This window comes from Populus euphratica, unplaced genomic scaffold, assembly GCF_000495115.2.
Source record: "Populus euphratica unplaced genomic scaffold, PopEup_1.0 scaffold275.1, whole genome shotgun sequence".
NCBI classification, from domain to species: Eukaryota; Viridiplantae; Streptophyta; class Magnoliopsida; order Malpighiales; family Salicaceae; genus Populus; species Populus euphratica.
Window position 1 is genome coordinate 19,386 of NW_011500157.1, and position 16,874 is coordinate 36,259.

The 16,874-nt window shown below is 34.6% G+C and overlaps 2 protein-coding genes and 1 long non-coding RNA gene across 5 annotated transcripts in view; 2 read left to right on the plus strand and 1 right to left on the minus strand.

Annotated features, from left to right (window-relative positions):
• Positions 1-960: 960 nt before the first annotated feature.
• Positions 961-3,510, plus strand: TBL9 (TRICHOME BIREFRINGENCE-LIKE 9). Of its 2 annotated transcripts, XM_011006370.1 has the most exons (5): positions 965-1,630; positions 2,331-2,720; positions 2,800-2,955; positions 3,050-3,303; positions 3,402-3,510. In XM_011006370.1, the coding sequence occupies exons 1-5, from the start codon at positions 1,257-1,259 to the stop codon at positions 3,458-3,460; spliced, it is 1,233 nt and encodes a 410-aa protein (XP_011004672.1). In that variant the 5' UTR covers positions 965-1,256; the 3' UTR covers positions 3,461-3,510. The 2 variants fall into 2 exon arrangements, with proteins under 2 accessions (XP_011004671.1, XP_011004672.1); XM_011006369.1 differs by lacking the exon at positions 3,402-3,510 and having other exon boundaries at positions 961-1,630; positions 3,050-3,388.
• On the minus strand, positions 3,087-14,520 carry LOC105111109 (uncharacterized). Of its 2 annotated transcripts, XM_011006367.1 has the most exons (19): positions 14,197-14,519; positions 13,192-13,684; positions 11,699-11,790; positions 10,965-11,129; positions 10,472-10,865; positions 9,572-9,690; positions 9,402-9,474; positions 9,101-9,321; positions 8,973-9,017; positions 8,470-8,563; positions 7,922-8,113; positions 7,565-7,668; positions 7,361-7,442; positions 5,898-6,047; positions 5,310-5,435; positions 4,593-4,763; positions 3,674-3,733; positions 3,405-3,574; positions 3,087-3,315 (listed from the first exon to the last, which is right to left on the minus strand). In XM_011006367.1, exons 1-18 carry the CDS (start codon positions 14,235-14,237, stop codon positions 3,461-3,463), a joined length of 2,736 nt encoding a protein of 911 aa, XP_011004669.1. In that variant the 5' UTR covers positions 14,238-14,519; the 3' UTR covers positions 3,087-3,315; positions 3,405-3,460. The 2 variants fall into 2 exon arrangements, with proteins under 2 accessions (XP_011004669.1, XP_011004670.1); XM_011006368.1 differs by lacking the exons at positions 3,087-3,315; positions 3,405-3,574; positions 3,674-3,733; positions 4,593-4,763 and having other exon boundaries at positions 5,344-5,435; positions 7,287-7,442; positions 14,197-14,520.
• A 1,261-nt stretch (positions 14,521-15,781) lies between these two features.
• Positions 15,782-16,874, plus strand: part of LOC105111111 (uncharacterized) — a 5,260-nt gene continuing 4,167 nt past the window's right edge. Inside the window, exon 1 of the long non-coding RNA XR_839569.1 lies at positions 15,782-15,836. This is a non-coding gene — a long non-coding RNA (uncharacterized LOC105111111). The remainder of the gene's footprint in view (positions 15,837-16,874) is intronic.

The window sequence follows — 16,874 nt, forward strand, 5'->3', positions numbered from 1 at the left end:
TGATTTTTTAAAACACCTCTAATCCAAACACTCTCTTGTAATCTCATTTTATATTTTAATCAATTTATTATTTATATCATAGTTTGAAAACTTGGTTGATTTGGAGCTGAAATCGGGTCAAATTTAAGAAAAAAATAAGAAAATCAAAAATTTGGGTGACTCGGCAGGTTAACCTAGTGATCAGGTTAGCTAGATAAGACCCGATTACAAGCCATTAACTAAAACAACATCATTTTGATTTATAAAAAAATTAATTTCGACTAAAAAAAAATCCATGATCTAAGTTTTGGGTTGGGTCAACCACCAAGCTAGGTTTAAAAACTCTAACTTATATTGAATTGGGTCGGGTTGGATGGATCCAACCGCTTAATGCTGGGTTCTATTAATTTCCATAAACATGAGAAGAATTGGGCGAGAATAACATAATATATTGTATTTTTATTTTATTAAAGCAAAATATTTGTATGATTTGAGTAGGATTGGATATTTTTTGTAGTTTATGTTTTATCGTGTATAATGTTTTTTGTTTAAAAATATATTAAAATAATTTTATATTTTTTTATTTTTAATAACAATACATTAAATTTATTGAAATAAATAAAATAAATAATAATTAAAATAAATATTTTTTTAAAATACTTTCAAACAAATAAAAACACAATATTAAATAGACACTCACAGTCCACCAAAAAGATGCAATACCAACGTGCGTGCAAGGAAGCATGAAATTTAAGAATATATATACACCACAAAACAAACATGGTAACATTATTCTTTTTATATTTATTTTAAGATTATGATGATGGATAATCAATCTCATCGTTGTATATTCCTAAACAAGAATACAGATAGGCAAGCACGATTGCCAAGAGTATATCTACTCCATCTGAACAATCCCATCCTACAAGCCGCCAAAACCACATACAAGTCTTTCTCAATATAGCATAAAGCCAAAAGAAAATGGGTGGTTCCAGAACTGATCAAACAAAATAGAGGATGCTTCTTCTTTCCTTAAGGCTATTGATATTGAAGGGAAAGCTTTTGTGCTGTCCCAATACCAATCTTCTGGTACGAAGAACACCTGCAACTGCTATGCCTGCAATGAACCCTAATTCTCCTACTTGCATTGCCATCTATTCAACAAACCGCGAGCGTGCAACCACATACATCCCTTCTTTCTCTTCCAGGACACCTTCAAAGTAAGTAACAACAAGAATTTATATATAAAAAGACTTGTTGTTCCTTCTCTCTTCTCTATGGATCATCATCAACAGCCCACAAACCAAAAACACCACCTTCTTTATTTTCCCCTTGTAATCAAGAGAGAACTTATCTATGCAATCTCTTTTCTCATTGTCGTAGCGTCTTCATTCTTCGTCTTTGATCTTCTTGGCTCTTTCGATCCGGGATCTGTCTTTCGCTTTGGTTTCATAATGAACGATAAAGACTCATCACACCCAGCCTGTGATTATTCTCGTGGAAGATGGGTTCGGGATGAAAGTTACAAGAATCTATCGTACACTGAGAACTGCCCCTTTCTTGATCCAGGCTTTCGGTGCGTTCAAAACGGACGAAAAGACGGAGACTATCGGAATTGGCGATGGCAGCCAGAAGGGTGTGATTTGCCAAGGTATGGAAGCTTATATCATGAAAGTTTAACAAGCCTTGTCATGCATGCATGGATGCTTCTTTCAATATTGGATTTTCTTTATTAAGTTTATATATTGGAAACCTTAATTAATATAAGTGAAGTAACTTTTGAGTTTGGCATCCAAATTTCATGAGTTTTGATGAACATTATCGTTAGACCAGTACTTTAGACGGGTTCCTGTTGGAAAAGCGGGAGCTTCATAGCCTTTAATTTCATTACAGGTGAAGGGCATGAGATCGATAAACTCTCTAACCGCCATTACCGTTGTACATTACAGGTGAAGGGCCTGAGATCGATAAACTCTCTAACCGCCATTACCGTTGTACATTACAGGTGAAGGGCCTGAGATCGATAAACTCTCTAACCGCCATTACCGTTGTACATTACAGGTGAAGGGCCTGAGATCGATAAACTCTCTAACCGCCATTACAGTTGTACCTAAAACTGTTAATTAGGATCATTTTGCACATATTTCAACCCCATCGATTGCATGGCACGTAAGAGTTATTGAGAGCCACTGTAGGCATAACACAGGGAATGGTGAATATTGGCCGCCATTTTCCCACTTGATGCGCGACGGGTCTCACCAGCTATTTGGTTCAATAAGCTCATGCGTGCAGACAATTTGTAGCGTCTATATTGAGATTTTCCTCAACTCTCTCCTCTTGTTTCTACTCAGATTTAATGCAAGTGAAATCCTAAACAGAGGCAGAAATGGAAGGGTTGTGTTTGCTGGGGACTCTGTTGGCAGAAACCAGTGGGAGTCTTTCCTATGCATGCTTGCTCAAGGGGTTTCCAACAAGTCTTCAATATATGAAGAGAACGGGAACCCAATAACAAAACACAAAGGATTTCTCTCCATGCGCTTCAGCGAATACAATCTCACGGTTGAATACTATAGGGCACCTTTTCTGGTATTCATCGGCCGCCCACCTCAGAATTCACCGGCTGGCATCAAAATGACAATTAAGGTCGACCAGCTGCACTGGTTTTCCAGAAACTGGGAAGGGGCTGACGTTCTGATGTTCAACACAGGGCATTGGTGGAATGAAGATAAAACCGTCAAGATGTATGAGATTTTCTCCCTTATTTTGCAGTTCCTAGTTATTGCTGACCACAAAGTCACGCTCACAATTTGGTATGTGCAGGGGTAACTACTTCGAGGACGGAGGTAAGGTTAACATGTCGTTGAACGTGATAGAAGCATTTCAAAAATCTCTTCAGACATGGAAGTCGTGGTGTGAAAATTTAAGCCCTGAAGGGACACGTGTTTTCTTTCGTGGCTACTCCCCAGTACATTACAGGTAAATATTCTTGGCTCACGTCCAGCTAGGATTCGTGCGGACCTGGATTATCTCAATCCAGATTATATACTTATTTTAATATGAAAAATTGCAGGAATGGTACGTGGGATGAGGGGGGCCGATGTGATGTTGATATACAACCAGAAGCAAACTACATAATGCTGGAACCTGAGCCAGTGTATAACCAAATAATTTCTACTGTAATCAAAGAGATGGATTATGGAGACAGGAAGGTTCGGTTCTTAAACATTACGCATCTGTCACAGTTCAGGTATGACGGTCACCCTTCTCATCATCGAGAGCCCGGCACTCCGGTTGATGCTCCACAGGACTGCAGTCACTGGTGCCTACCTGGAATACCTGATACATGGAATGAAATTCTATATGCTAATTTATTGTCAACGGGATTCAGAACCAGGTGATATTATATAATGTAATTTACCAGTTACCTAATCTCGAAGGGTTTTGTCACTGTCCGATTGTTCATAATCTGGGCTGCTTCTGATCAGGATAGTACCTCTCCATTTTCTTTGGTATCCAGTTCACTCGTTTCCATTTCCTTCACTTTCTCAAGTTGCCTCAAGAGATCCAGCCTTTCTGGTCCATATGTGGATGGTATCTGCCAAAGAACATATTATAAAAGCACCTGGTATTTGGAGATTTGACATCTAAATAAGAATATAAAAAAAAGGAATTTATTGGCTCAGAAACAACGCACCAAAGCTGGCACATATCTCTGGATAGCAGCCAACATTGCTGCATGCCCCACAGCAGTAACCTAGGATGAACAAATTATCCTTTCTACATCAGGTCACGGTGGAAAAAAACAGTGCCAATAGATGTAAAATGGGGGCAATACATCACAGATTTGGATTGAGATTTTTGTGGAAATGCAGTTCAGTTTTCCATGTGTTCCAAGAAAGCCAATTCTGAGGACCATATATAATTAACACACAAAATTCTGCACTTAAAAAAATTCATAGTATCTTTTATATGGTGGAGTTGCAGCTTCAATCAGTTGCGATAAAATAAGTGCAGACTCAACCCAGATCTGAAGACAAGTCAGATCATGAACTTGAAATGAACCTGGCCAATTTGTAGGTTAGTTTAATAGTGCACTTGAAGCTAACCAAGCTCTTTATGCTGGGAACCTTTTAGGCATCCATCCCCCGTTTTTTTGAACTTGCACCAGAACTAACAATTTTTGACACGGTATTATGCCTAAACACATCAGATAGAAGCTTGGTCAGGGTCTAGACTTTCTAAATATATTAAGGTTGACAACTCGATTTCTTAAACAGTATGACAATGAACAGGGTGGTCCACAAGCTGTGCCACAGAAATAATGCAGCTGCAATGAAGATAATTACAAGTTCTATATATTTCGATATAAACCTCCCACATAGCAACAGGGATGAGTATTTCTAAATGACTGGATTGTCCTAAAGCACTGTTTAGTCTAGCAGAAACAATTTCACCACAAATAGAAGGAGAAGTGGCAAACCAAGCTTGCCAGATGAATCAATGAGAAGTCATGATACTTGAGAGTTGTGTGATTTACGGATTAATGAGAGGATGAAAATGAAACAACTAAAATGACACGCTGTTTATGAGGGTAGTTTTAAGATGGGACTTACAGGAAGAAGCATAAGAACACCAATAGGTATCACTGATGCCAGGTCTATCATAGTTCTCCGGAGAGTTTTTCTTTCTTTCTCTGTTAACTCATCTCCAATCAAGAGCCTTTTAAGCAACCCCATTGAAGCAGCAACATCAATAGCTAGAAGCTGAGTTCCTTGCAACACATCCTACACATATTTAATCATATATATTATCAATGAGGTGCAAACAGTCCAGGAGCTGAGTTCTAAAATTGAAAACCTAAATGCCATGCATCATGTAGTAGTCACAGAATAGATATTAAAGATTTAAATGGGAGTGAGTTTCAAATCCTAATGATCTTTTTTTCTTCTAAACAATTCAAAGAAATGAGCATTATTTTGCATTTGTTTCAGCATGCCTAGCATTCCTGCACAAACACCGATACAGGTACAAGTAGATGTTCAGTGTTCCAGCAGAAACAATGCGTTCATTTTAGTTAATATATTTGGCCTATGAATGACTTTACTCATCTAGTTTTCAATAAACCTAATAAATGTCCAATGTCATCAACCCAACCAAATCATTTTGATCATGAAACACAAAGGTGCAAGAAAAGAAAAATTCAATTACTACCAACATAGCACAGCACATTAGGAAATCGTATCCACTTATTGATGTGATGTCACATGCTTGAGCTTGAAAGATATGCAATACTATACCAGTTACGAAAGAATGGAAAGTGCTAGTCATACCGTGCTTGTTTTCTTTAGCTTAACAATTGATTTTTCGATGATATTTTCATTCCTTGGAACCTGGATTAATTGAGAGCTTGCAGCCTCATCATGGTAATTAGCACCATCATCTGTAACCTTAATATCCTAAAAATAAAACAAAGTTTAAGAAGTTACATAGAATCTCATAAGAATAATGTCAAGAATACAGAGTTGGCAGTAGTCGTTATAAATAAACCTTGCTGATATTATATAAAATAACAAAAAGCAATCATTTCCAAGTAATCCTAGAATGTAAGTTACATTCTTTTTTAAGAAAAACAAGGTCTCAAGGAGTCGTTGCTTGGAGCAATAGTAATAATTATGGACTTGCAACCACAGAGGTACAAATTAAGCCAAGCAAGCAGCTACTTCAAAAAGTCCTAACCACTTCACTAGGACCATAATAAGTTTACAATGTTACAAAATTTGTTTCCCACATTCCATATCAGGTTTATTCATGTTTTTAGAACTGTACAAGCATGTGCATTTAATTTATTACATGAAGGAAAAAAAACCATTGTAACATTCAAATGTTACAAAGGAGATGTTAAAAAGCATGAGACACACCTCTTCATTTTCATATTGATCAGTACTTTTTTGAACCCGTTTTTCAAGTTCCATCAGTTCATTCCTTAGAAGTTCAAAGCGACGAATTTCATTTGACTCCAACTCTCCAATACCCATACTTGTAGTAGTTTGCCCAATATCTGCATCTCCCTGCATTTACCAAACCAACTTTACATAACTTCCATTTTAATAAAAATTAATCAACTCCTGAAGGAAAACAATGTACTTCAGAGCACAACATTAGCATGAAAATAGGTGAGAACCAAAAGCCACAGCTGATAAAATTCACTTAAAGAGGTAAGAAATGTTATTAATAACCTTAATTTAGAAAGTATTGACAGTCATCGCTATTAAAGAATGTTAAACATTAAGGAGTCCTAATAACTGGGTTTGGCAATGTTACTCCTCTTTCCTTTAGTATACTTCCACTCAACAACATCAAGATCAAGAATTCCAGCATGTACAATGTGGAATACCGAACTATACTATATGATGTTCTCGTTAAAGAGTTGCAATTGAAGTTTTGCAAGTTGTATAAATTCATAATTTCTTTCTTTCTGACAGGAGGTAGATATGAAGAAGTGCATCAAAATTTATCCACAAAAGGAAACAAATAAAGTTAGGTCTACAAAAAGTTTCCCATATTTATTGGTCTGCTTTTAGTAGCTACTTCATTGCTAATAGGGAGCTGCTAGTAGAAGGGATATACTCTTGAACCACCTCCATTTAACTAGTAAAAAGATGGCCTTTAATTATAGGCACTACAAGCAACAAGTGGTTCAAAAAACAGGATAATTAATCATCTAATTCTAACCACTAGACAATGTTGCCATTCAATTCCACATATCATTCATCATGTACGATTAATTGTTTGCTAATAATCAAAACAGTCTAAATGTACGAATTAGTCAAATCAGTTTATTTAATATCCAAGAGAAATTCCAACTATTATTGTTAGCATGAACCAGACTTTCTGCCTTTAAGTTGGCATTTCAAAATGGGAAATATAATGCTTCCAGAACCAAACTGTGGCACTATATTCAATAGGACAGCACAGTAAGATACCTAGCAAATAACATCCTATAGGACAAAAATATCTACCAGTGCCTTAATTTTCCTCTGTGAATGCAGCACTTCAACAAGAATAACTCAAGGTCAAAGGACATCATAGAAATAAGAAGAATAAAAACAGCTCAAGGTCATCTGCTTATCAAATGGCTAATGAGGAGTGCCTTTATTTTTACTTTCTGAAAATAAAGCTATGTAATTCATTTTAGTTTTTCTTCTAAGGATCTAGTTTTAAGCTAGTTGCAATCAAGAAGCTTTCATTGAGAAAAACTTCTTCAACTAGCTTAACACATTTGAGAGTGGAACTTCCAAAGTACTCACAAACATATACAATTAAAAAAAGACCACCCACAAACAGTTACTATTGTAGACAATATCGTGAAGGGAGGGCATACAGATGCATCAACAACTGCCACATCAGGGCCAAGCTTCTTGGTTGGAGAGTACACAAGGAAGTTCCACAGTCCTTGAAATTTACTGATAACTCAAAAAGAAATGAAAGGAATCACTATTAAGCAGGAAATAAATCAGACAATAGCATGAAACAAGAAACTCAAACATGTTGGGAAGAGCTTAAACCTACAGAAAAAGTGTAATACCTTTTACTTCTATCTAGCCTTACATCAGCATTCTTCCTCCCATTCCCTTTCAAGTATTGTTGCTGCTCGCTAATACAAGATTGTAGACTACTTTCATCTTCTCCCTGGTGATCCAATCAGCAAATAAGTACTAGTAAGATATACAAATTTTAATAAAGATGAGAACTATCTGTTAAACACGGAGGTATAAAGCTGCCTTTTAAGAGAACACATGATGAAGAAATTGTGGTGCACCTTTTTGGAATAAAGAATGCAGCATAATCATTTGCAAGTACAGGCCAGCAGTGAATCAAATGGAATGCAGTCAGTGGTCATTAATAAGCTGTAGTGTGTATTACTATGAAACTAATAGCATACCTGCTGAAGCGAAGCTGCTTTTGTTCTGAATGATGCCTCCAGAAATTCAGCCTCTTTCTTCAGTTTCCTTATTTTCTCAAGATCAGAACACGCAGCCTTTATGTGCTCTTTCCCAGAATTAGAGCTCGAAGCAGGCAGCTCCTGATGTAGTTTTTCGAGTCTCACAAGAGCTCCTTCAACACTCTCCAATGCCTGACACCAAATGTAAAGCACAATCGTTCTATTGGCATGTAGAACAGAACAACAACATGGACAACTGGTCTAAATGGAAGCTCATGTGTAGAGGTTAAATATCAATTAGAGGAGCAAGCTGCAACCCAACAAGAAAACAAAGAAACCAAGTACTTCTTTCACTTTAAGCATTATGATATGAATGAGGCTGTTTTCACATCCTCATAAATGTTATGTCATTGATTAGACAGACCCACACCACAGGAAAACAGATCCTTGTGACGTATATGTTCACATGGAAAGTTGAGTCTTCCAAGTTTCAAAATGAACTGTGAAGAATAGGCCACAAAGAAATGAACTAAAGGAAGGATAAAAACCTTGTTGAATGAATCTGTCTCTTTATAAGTCATCAAATTAATTTCAGGTCTTGTTATCTCAACAGAATAATTGATATTGCTTTCTGTCATTTTCCTGCATCACAATGTTTAAGTGTAAATTGTAATCCACAACTATGAATCATTTCAAAAAACATTTCAAACAAACATAACTAGACAATGGTAGAAATCATGTCCTTACAAACAAAATGAATTGAAATGAAACAAGTCTTTGACAGAACATACAGCTCAAGTCAAAATCTCAATAAAAGCTTGGATATTGACTGAAATGCCAGATAATTCCAATGGCGGATCAGTTTTGGTTTCTATAGATTTCTATCCATTCCTAGCACTTTAAAAGGTTTTTAATCCCGTTGAAGCCCATTTCATTTTTTATCACAGAATACACATCTCATTCATAACTTTATGACTAGTTTTCTGTCTTTTTGAGCATGCTTCATGTGCACATCAGAGAAAAACTCCAAGTTTTGCTTCCATTAGCTTACCAAGACATTCCTAGTTCTTCCCTGCACTCCATTAATTTGGTGTGCCTGAACAATGAAAGTGGAAGATGTTGTTAAATCAAAGAATTACTCTTCGTTTTGTAGTAACTAGGGCAGATAAGTTCAATTACCCCCTGGAAAGAAACCTTGCTGCCTTAACATTGGATGGATTCTCTAGCCATTTACTGTATTTAATAAAGCTTTGGATCCAATGGGAGCAGACGTCTAATACTTGAGGGATAGCTTCAGCATTTGGAGGATCCTTCTGTTTATTTTTGTGTCCAAGAGACAGATTTGGGGTGCCAATGTTGTCTGGATAAAAAGGAAGCCAATCCAGCTCCTCACAAACTACCTATGGAGTTGAAAATTATGTTATTGACTATGAGACAGAATGTTTAATAATAATGCTAGTAAATATGCATGCTGACTCACCTCTACATACAACTGATAGGAGCTTATTGATGAAAGCTGAGGATAGTACAAAACACTACCCCCAATAAGGTACCTTCAAGAAAATTCATAAAATGATAGACATCCAAGCAAAAGAAATCTAAATCAAATTTTATTAATTATTGTTAAAGAAAAGGATAGAGAAGAGTTACCCTATGAAGCCTTCAATAGGATCATCTAGAACATCAAATCCATGGTCTGATAAAAAGGATCTTGTACTTCTTCCTAAGGCAATAAAGAATCCAAATATAGCCAAATCCTTCTCCAAAACCTGCAATCAACAACGGCTCTACATGATTAAAGGAATATCTATTCATTTATTGTTAATTTAATAGATAAATGTATATCTATAGACAGTTCATATGCAAGCATGCCTAAGTGCTGTAGCCAATGCCTGTTCAGACTAGCAAACTGCCTCTTTTGAGTGGATGGGGAAATCACAAATACGTTCAAGGCATAGCAACAAAAACAGAATTGATAGGGTTTCTATGAGGAGACAAAACCATTAGTGTAGCCCAATAATCATCATAAACAAGGGTTAACATTCGATATTCAGACCTCAACAATTCATAAACTAGGTTTATTTTTATGCTATAATTGTTTTTCTATAAACTTTTGCAAGTGAAAGCACGTCTTCACAAAATTGGAGCATTTGCTTTTCATCAGTAAATTGCTTCTAGGTACCCTTGTTTCTTGGAAAACTAGCAAAATTATGCAATTTACAGAATTAAAGCCACAGTGAAAGAAGGTTGATTGCAGTGTACTGTATCTGTTACATACTATGCATTTATCTTCAGTACTGTGACAGACCCCCTTATTTCACTGCTGTCCTCCTCCTCCCTTTGCTTCCATATTCCAAAACCAAAACAACACCACATGCCAAAAACTATTTTGGTTATCCATCCAATCCTTCTCCCAGAATACAGTATATGTTCAGAATGGGGAGCATGAAACTGATGATTGGCACTTTAAACTTTAGCATGGTCTAAATTAACAGGTAATGAAAAGCCTCAACTATACTCTAAACTTGCACATAAGCCATTGGCACTAACCTCAATACTTTCAGAAGTAGTTAGTCTTGACCATATTCTCTCCCTATCTATAGCTTGTTGGAGCTGTTTCTGTACAAGATTAACCCAGAAAATCACCTCTTCTGATCCACGATCATTTTTTACTCGGCATGCCGCAAATCGAGGCCCAAAATGTAAAAGAAATTCCCTGTGTAGACCAATGTGCTTTATAGAATGATAAGCTTGGCGTACAGGAATGAAATCAACCAGCATGTCCATCAATCTACCAGTTATATCTGAGATCATGGAGAAGAATTTTGGGCAAGAAACTTTTGTGATGCCAAGTTTTGTGATTGCAGCATTACATGTTAGTGCCAATAAAAGAAGTGAAATATCACTTCCATTGCCTGAAATCAAGGACAAGCCTTTGCCAAACCTGAAAGTAAACCAAAATAACCTTATTCTCACAAGGATATCAAAACTGCAATAATTACTGGAAACCTCAAAAAGCAGTAAGAGAGAGACAATGACATACACAGCAGCAGCAGAAGTAAAGCGTGGGTCCTCTTCAAGATAATTAAGAAGAGAAGCCACCACCATCGGAACTTGCTTAGACCAAAACCATTCATAAGCTTCAGGTTGTTTAGCAGATAGTTTATCCCTGATCAAGCTCTCTAGTGGAGCAGATTGCCGTAATAAACTGCATCATAAAAAGTTAAAACTGATGTAAAATCATAGGTATGTGGAAACCAATGCAGAAGGTCAGAACAGAAAATACACAATTAATGTTGGTTTCAAATAACACAGAAATGGAAATTGTGGAATCAAAGGTCTCCGATGCAACATGTAAAGGACAGAAGGAGCTATAGCCTACTGGACAAACTTCGAAATCCAAAAGTTTGATTGGATGGTTAGCAATTGTATCTATCAGGGAACAATGGGCAAGCTTTCACCAATCTGTTTAATGTACAATCTTATCAAAGCATGTTGCAAAAGTCGGCCATATACGACCAAGTATTCTGCTCCAAGTAGTTTTGAAAATTCAATAACAAAAATAATCGTTGATTCAATTAGGAAAGAGGTCTTGCATCTTAATTTCATGAATGAAAGATGTGCAATGTGTTAGTTTCTGTATATATATATCGCACATATCAAACAATGGGAGTAAAATTTTAAATAAATTAGACCAAAATCAGGCAAGATTCTGGGAGCTTTAACAGGAGTCAGCCAAACAAGAAATGGTGATCTGAAATAAATATTATTTATCACCTCCTTTGAACAAAAATATTCACATCTCTGTCTTTACCATCACCTTGGGAAGAAATCTCATGTGCTGCTTGTAGTAAGGAATAAACAGACGCCTGAGAAATACATGAAACATCAGAAATGCTAAATAATGTTCTAGACTAAAATAGAGAAGAGCTCAAAGGTCAAAAGATTGCTTGTAAGACTTCCAGCTGATATGTACACCGATACACATGTCTAAATCTTCAGAACACCATTCAGAAAAACAATGCAATAAATGTGTCTGCTCAAAAGTATACTGAAGAAGAAAAAGGCAACAATAACTGCAAATACGAAGCATTTTGAAAGAAATTATGAAAATTTAGATAACTTGGTGCCAAAATTTTCTATGAGGATGAAATAAGTATGATATTGTTTGTTGTAGAGAAACTAAATATACATGTTAAGAAAAGTGAAAAATTTTAAAAATAACAAATTTGGATGTCTTAAAGGATGATAATCAGTTGACCAGATATTCACATCACATCACTTATCAAGTATATGCAGAGAGAAGTTAGTACATATGTTTATTTGAGGAAATTACCAACAGAAACATAGATGATATAAGAAAAGTTACAACAAAATGTTTGTGCAAAAGATCAGAATAAACCCACACTAAAACCACCCCAAGCAACCGCGGACCATTAAATTATTTAGGAAATGCATCATCCCTGGGCCTCGAAACAGACTCAAAGAACTTACCAAGAGCTCCGTTCACCAAAATGAACAATCTAATGAAAATCACATATCACTTACATTTAAATTATCTAATGTTTTCAAAATGAAAATTGGCAAGGGTACTGTAATAATTGCATTGATTTGTGTTAAAGCTGAACAGTGATGAGTACCTCAGCCTTCACATGAATTTTTTATTTGTTTGAATAGCCTTTACAAGAAGTTATAATAGAAATCAGATGGTGGTGGACGTAGTTGTAACAAAGGTTGTAGAGGTCGAGGCCTCAGCAGCAGCAATGAACTATAGTTGTACTTAATGCAGTGCTGCCCCAGACAAAAAGAATTCTAATTTTGATGATAGATGCAGAGGACTCTTGCAGCAGAACCGTAAGAGTGTCAATAAAAGAGAATGCCAGCATCAACATTAAGAGTTTGGGGAGGTGGCAGCAATGGTGTTTGTGATAGTGACATCATGTTTGACGAACTAACAATGATCCAGTGAAAGTTGCAATAATACTGTCCTCAATAATAACGTATCACAATTTTTCTTTTTGTTAAACTGATATAGCCAAAAACCAACAAAAGATTATGTAACCCAACTGGAATGCTCTCAAGAACAGAGCCTAGTAACATCATGGGATTAGCATTAGTCAATGACCTAGTTTTTATGTTCAATAAGATTGATTGGCCAAGTCAATATTATAATAAAACCAGACATGCATATCTTACAGCAGTGAAAGAAAGTAAAAGGGTGTACGGATGATGATTGTTATCCAATAACTTTCCTAGGGCTGAGAATAAACCTGATAGCACAGCGTTTTCAGCCATGCATTCCTATCTACACCAAGCCAGGCCAATGAAAGCCAGGAAAACTTCGATAGCAAACCCTGTTCTTTAATTGCCACCTCAAAAACCCTTGCTGCATCATGTAAAGATTGAACAAGTTTATCACTTGAATCATCAACTTGTAGTGATTGATTGAGTTTAAGTCTCATTTCCTCCACGTCACTACTGGTACTAGCAGAAGGACTACCATTGACAGTTACACCATCATCAGCAGATGATAGGGGAAAAAGGTGGCCCATCCTTCTTGTCTTACGATATGCCAGATTAAATTTCTTATATCGAACCAATTGGTAATTAAGATTCTGGTTACCATTCCCTCGCAATGCAAGCTTCGCAAGGCATCTTTTCCTTGAGTTACCCCAATTGATCAGTAGATAATCCAAATGAGCTACTCTTTTGCAGGAGATACTGGGAGCAATAGAATTTTGTGAAAGCCATGGATTTGAAGAGCTGCAGTAGAAACCTCAACAGTCAGCTCTAACCACATTAATGTTGTAATGAAAGCACGCCAGACATTAATATTTCTTACATCATCATTTATTTCCTACAAGTTCCCCAATTCCCTGTTCTCCTTTTATAGATATAGCAGAAAACCATGATATCCAATAATTTATCATTTTTCATGAACAAACCAATTTACAAGCCCAACAGCGAACACAATAAAAAATTCAACGCAAGACGAACCATTATAGCTGCACAAAACGTTAATCGAACCGATCAAGCAGTATACTTCACATTTACAGTCTTTCAAAAAGAAAAGAAAAGGAAAGTGAATACACAACTGGAATTGAAAGTCTAGTTTTGGTTATTGCTTTTCTTTTATTTTCTCTCATTTTCTCGGCATGCAAACAAGCAGAGATTCCAAAAACCTAGCTACTCTACAATTACACGGTAAAAATTGATGGTAGTAAAAAGAAAACTTGCAATGAATCAGAAAAAATATAGAATTCAGAATTGAGCACCTTGAATTCAAGAAGCTATGATGCTGCAATTTAACTTCCATTTAAGAGTAAAACTTAGAAACTAAGCGGGAAAATTTTTGCGGTTGGCTCCCAGGAAAATTGAGTTGGAAATAGAGAGACGCTGAGGAGGAGAAAGAACGGTCTGTTGAGCTACAGGGTCCATAGGAAAAGAAAAGAAGGTTTTGGTGACGTGGCAGTGAGTTTTTTATCGGTGACGTGGCAGTGAGTTTTTTATCGGTGACGTGGAGAAACTTACGTTCACAGGAACGATGGCTCTGTCTTCCTGCAGTCTAGAAGATTGTGGCCATCGTCGGTATGGTTAAGGTGGATATCAGTCGTGTCCAAGTGATTGGATCGCTGGCATTGATATAATTAATCATTACGCAAGTCTTCACTGATATTATCTCACACATTAATGTAGATAAATTATATAAAATTTTATGTTTTTTTAATTTAATTTTTGGATTTTGTTTTTCACTATTTAATTGTAATTAAAAACCAATTAATTTTAATTTTTTATAAAAAAATTTATTTTCAAATATTATTAATGATTTTTTTATTTATTTGCATATATAATTTTTTATTTATTTAATTATATATTTACACATAATTTTTTTATTTAAATTTATATTTTTAAAATTATAAAAATGTGTAGAAAAAACTTGTATGTATAATTTATTTATAAACAAATAAAAATATCTACTTATGTCGGAGCACTAATATTTTACATGTGCCGTCTTCATAGCTCTCAAAATAGTTCAGTTTTTTCTCTTTATTTTGTTTTTTTTTATACCACAAAATCAAAGTACATAAAGCAAATTAAATTGATAGTTCAGTTGAATTAGGTAGCTATGATATGCTTTTTTATATATATAACTGTTAAATTGGTAGTTCAGTTGAATTGATAATTCAGTTGAATTAGGTAGCTATGATATACAACTGTTCAATATCTACAAATCAATGTTAAGAAAAAATTGGATAATGCATTGTGGGACATATGTTTGTTTTCATGGTATAAAAATATTTTTTTAAAAATTCAAAATTTTATTTTTTTTTACTTTAAATTAATATTTTTAAATCATTTTAATAAACTGATGTCAAAAATAATTTTAAAAATAAAAAAATATTATTTTAATATATTTATAAGCTAAAAGCACTTTGGGATTGTGGTAGTAATTATTGTTCAAACTATTTGTTGCTTAGAAATGCTTTAAAATAATATTTTTTTATTTTTTAAAAAATTATTTTTGAGATCAACACTTTAAAACAATATAAAAACATAAAAAAAAATAATTTTTAGAATAAAAAATAAATTTTGAAGAAACTCGGTTTCAACCACATTCCCAAACACTTCTTAAATACATAAGAATAAAAAAATTAAAAATGAGATTTAAAATAGATGAACTTAGATACTTTATGGGAACAAATTTGATTACTTTAGAAAATATTTATTAGAGAATTTGATAATCTTTATATAAAATTTTAATATCTAAAGTATATAAATATTTATTTTAATATCATTCACCCTCTATACATGTAATGAGATGGCATGTTTGTGCACTACTGTATGCTTATAAAACAAATGCATTTGATAATGTTATAATTGTGAATCAGCGCTAGATAAGTAATAGAAACTAAAAGTATAATAGAGCCAATATTTCATGATAGAGAAAAAAAAAAAAGTTGTGTTTGTCACGCGTATGTGATATCACGGCGATCGTCCACCCTAAAAAAATTTACAAGTATAGTCTATCTGGCAAATATGAAGAGACAAGGAATTCTTGTCTTCATCAGTGAAAAATTTGAATGGGAGTTGCTATCTACTATTCTAGTCACTAGGAACCCTAACTGATTTTAAAGATTGAGTACGAAGACTGGTTGCGTAAAAGAAATGTATTAGCACACCAATTGCGTCTTACCTTAGTTAGGCTGTATTGTTTTGTTATCTAATAAAATCTAAAGTCGTGTTGTAATTTCTAATTGTTAGTCTGTCTAAGGTTTAAGACAAGCCCTCCTTAATAAGAAAGTTTTTATCTTAATGAGATAAAACATAACCATTTTATTGTAAAAAAAAAATTAAATATCTGGAATATATATTACGTGTAATATTGTACCCCGAATACTAAAAGACAAAGAAAATAAATTTTTTGTTATTTTTTAAATTTTAGCCAATGTTCTGTTGACTTTAATAAACTAGTTATTAAAGCCAAAATACATGCTACAACATTGTTTTCTGGTGTACAAAAAACACAATATGATTTTTTAGTTTTTGAGACACTTGGTTGTATACACAAAAATATTTTTTTTCTTTTTTTAAATTTTTTTTATATTTTTAAAAGTTGACAAAAACTGAGTATTTTAATACCGAATTAGTATTTTTCTGATGAAAAATACCAACCGATATTAAGCAAAATGGCATAAAACAAAATAGGCGGGGAATGGTAAAATTCCAAAAACTTACATATATAGCCCGCATCTAACCCAAAATATATGAGCCCAGCCCACATCAGCTGGTTAGTGTGCATGAGCACAGTAACCAGCTTCACCTTGCCTGTAAAGACGTGCACTATGTGATTGATACTTAAAAATGTATTTTTATCAAGGTTTTATATCATCATTTTGCACTTGAAGTATCAATAACTCCTTAACTAAAACATGTTTTATAATAACATATCTAA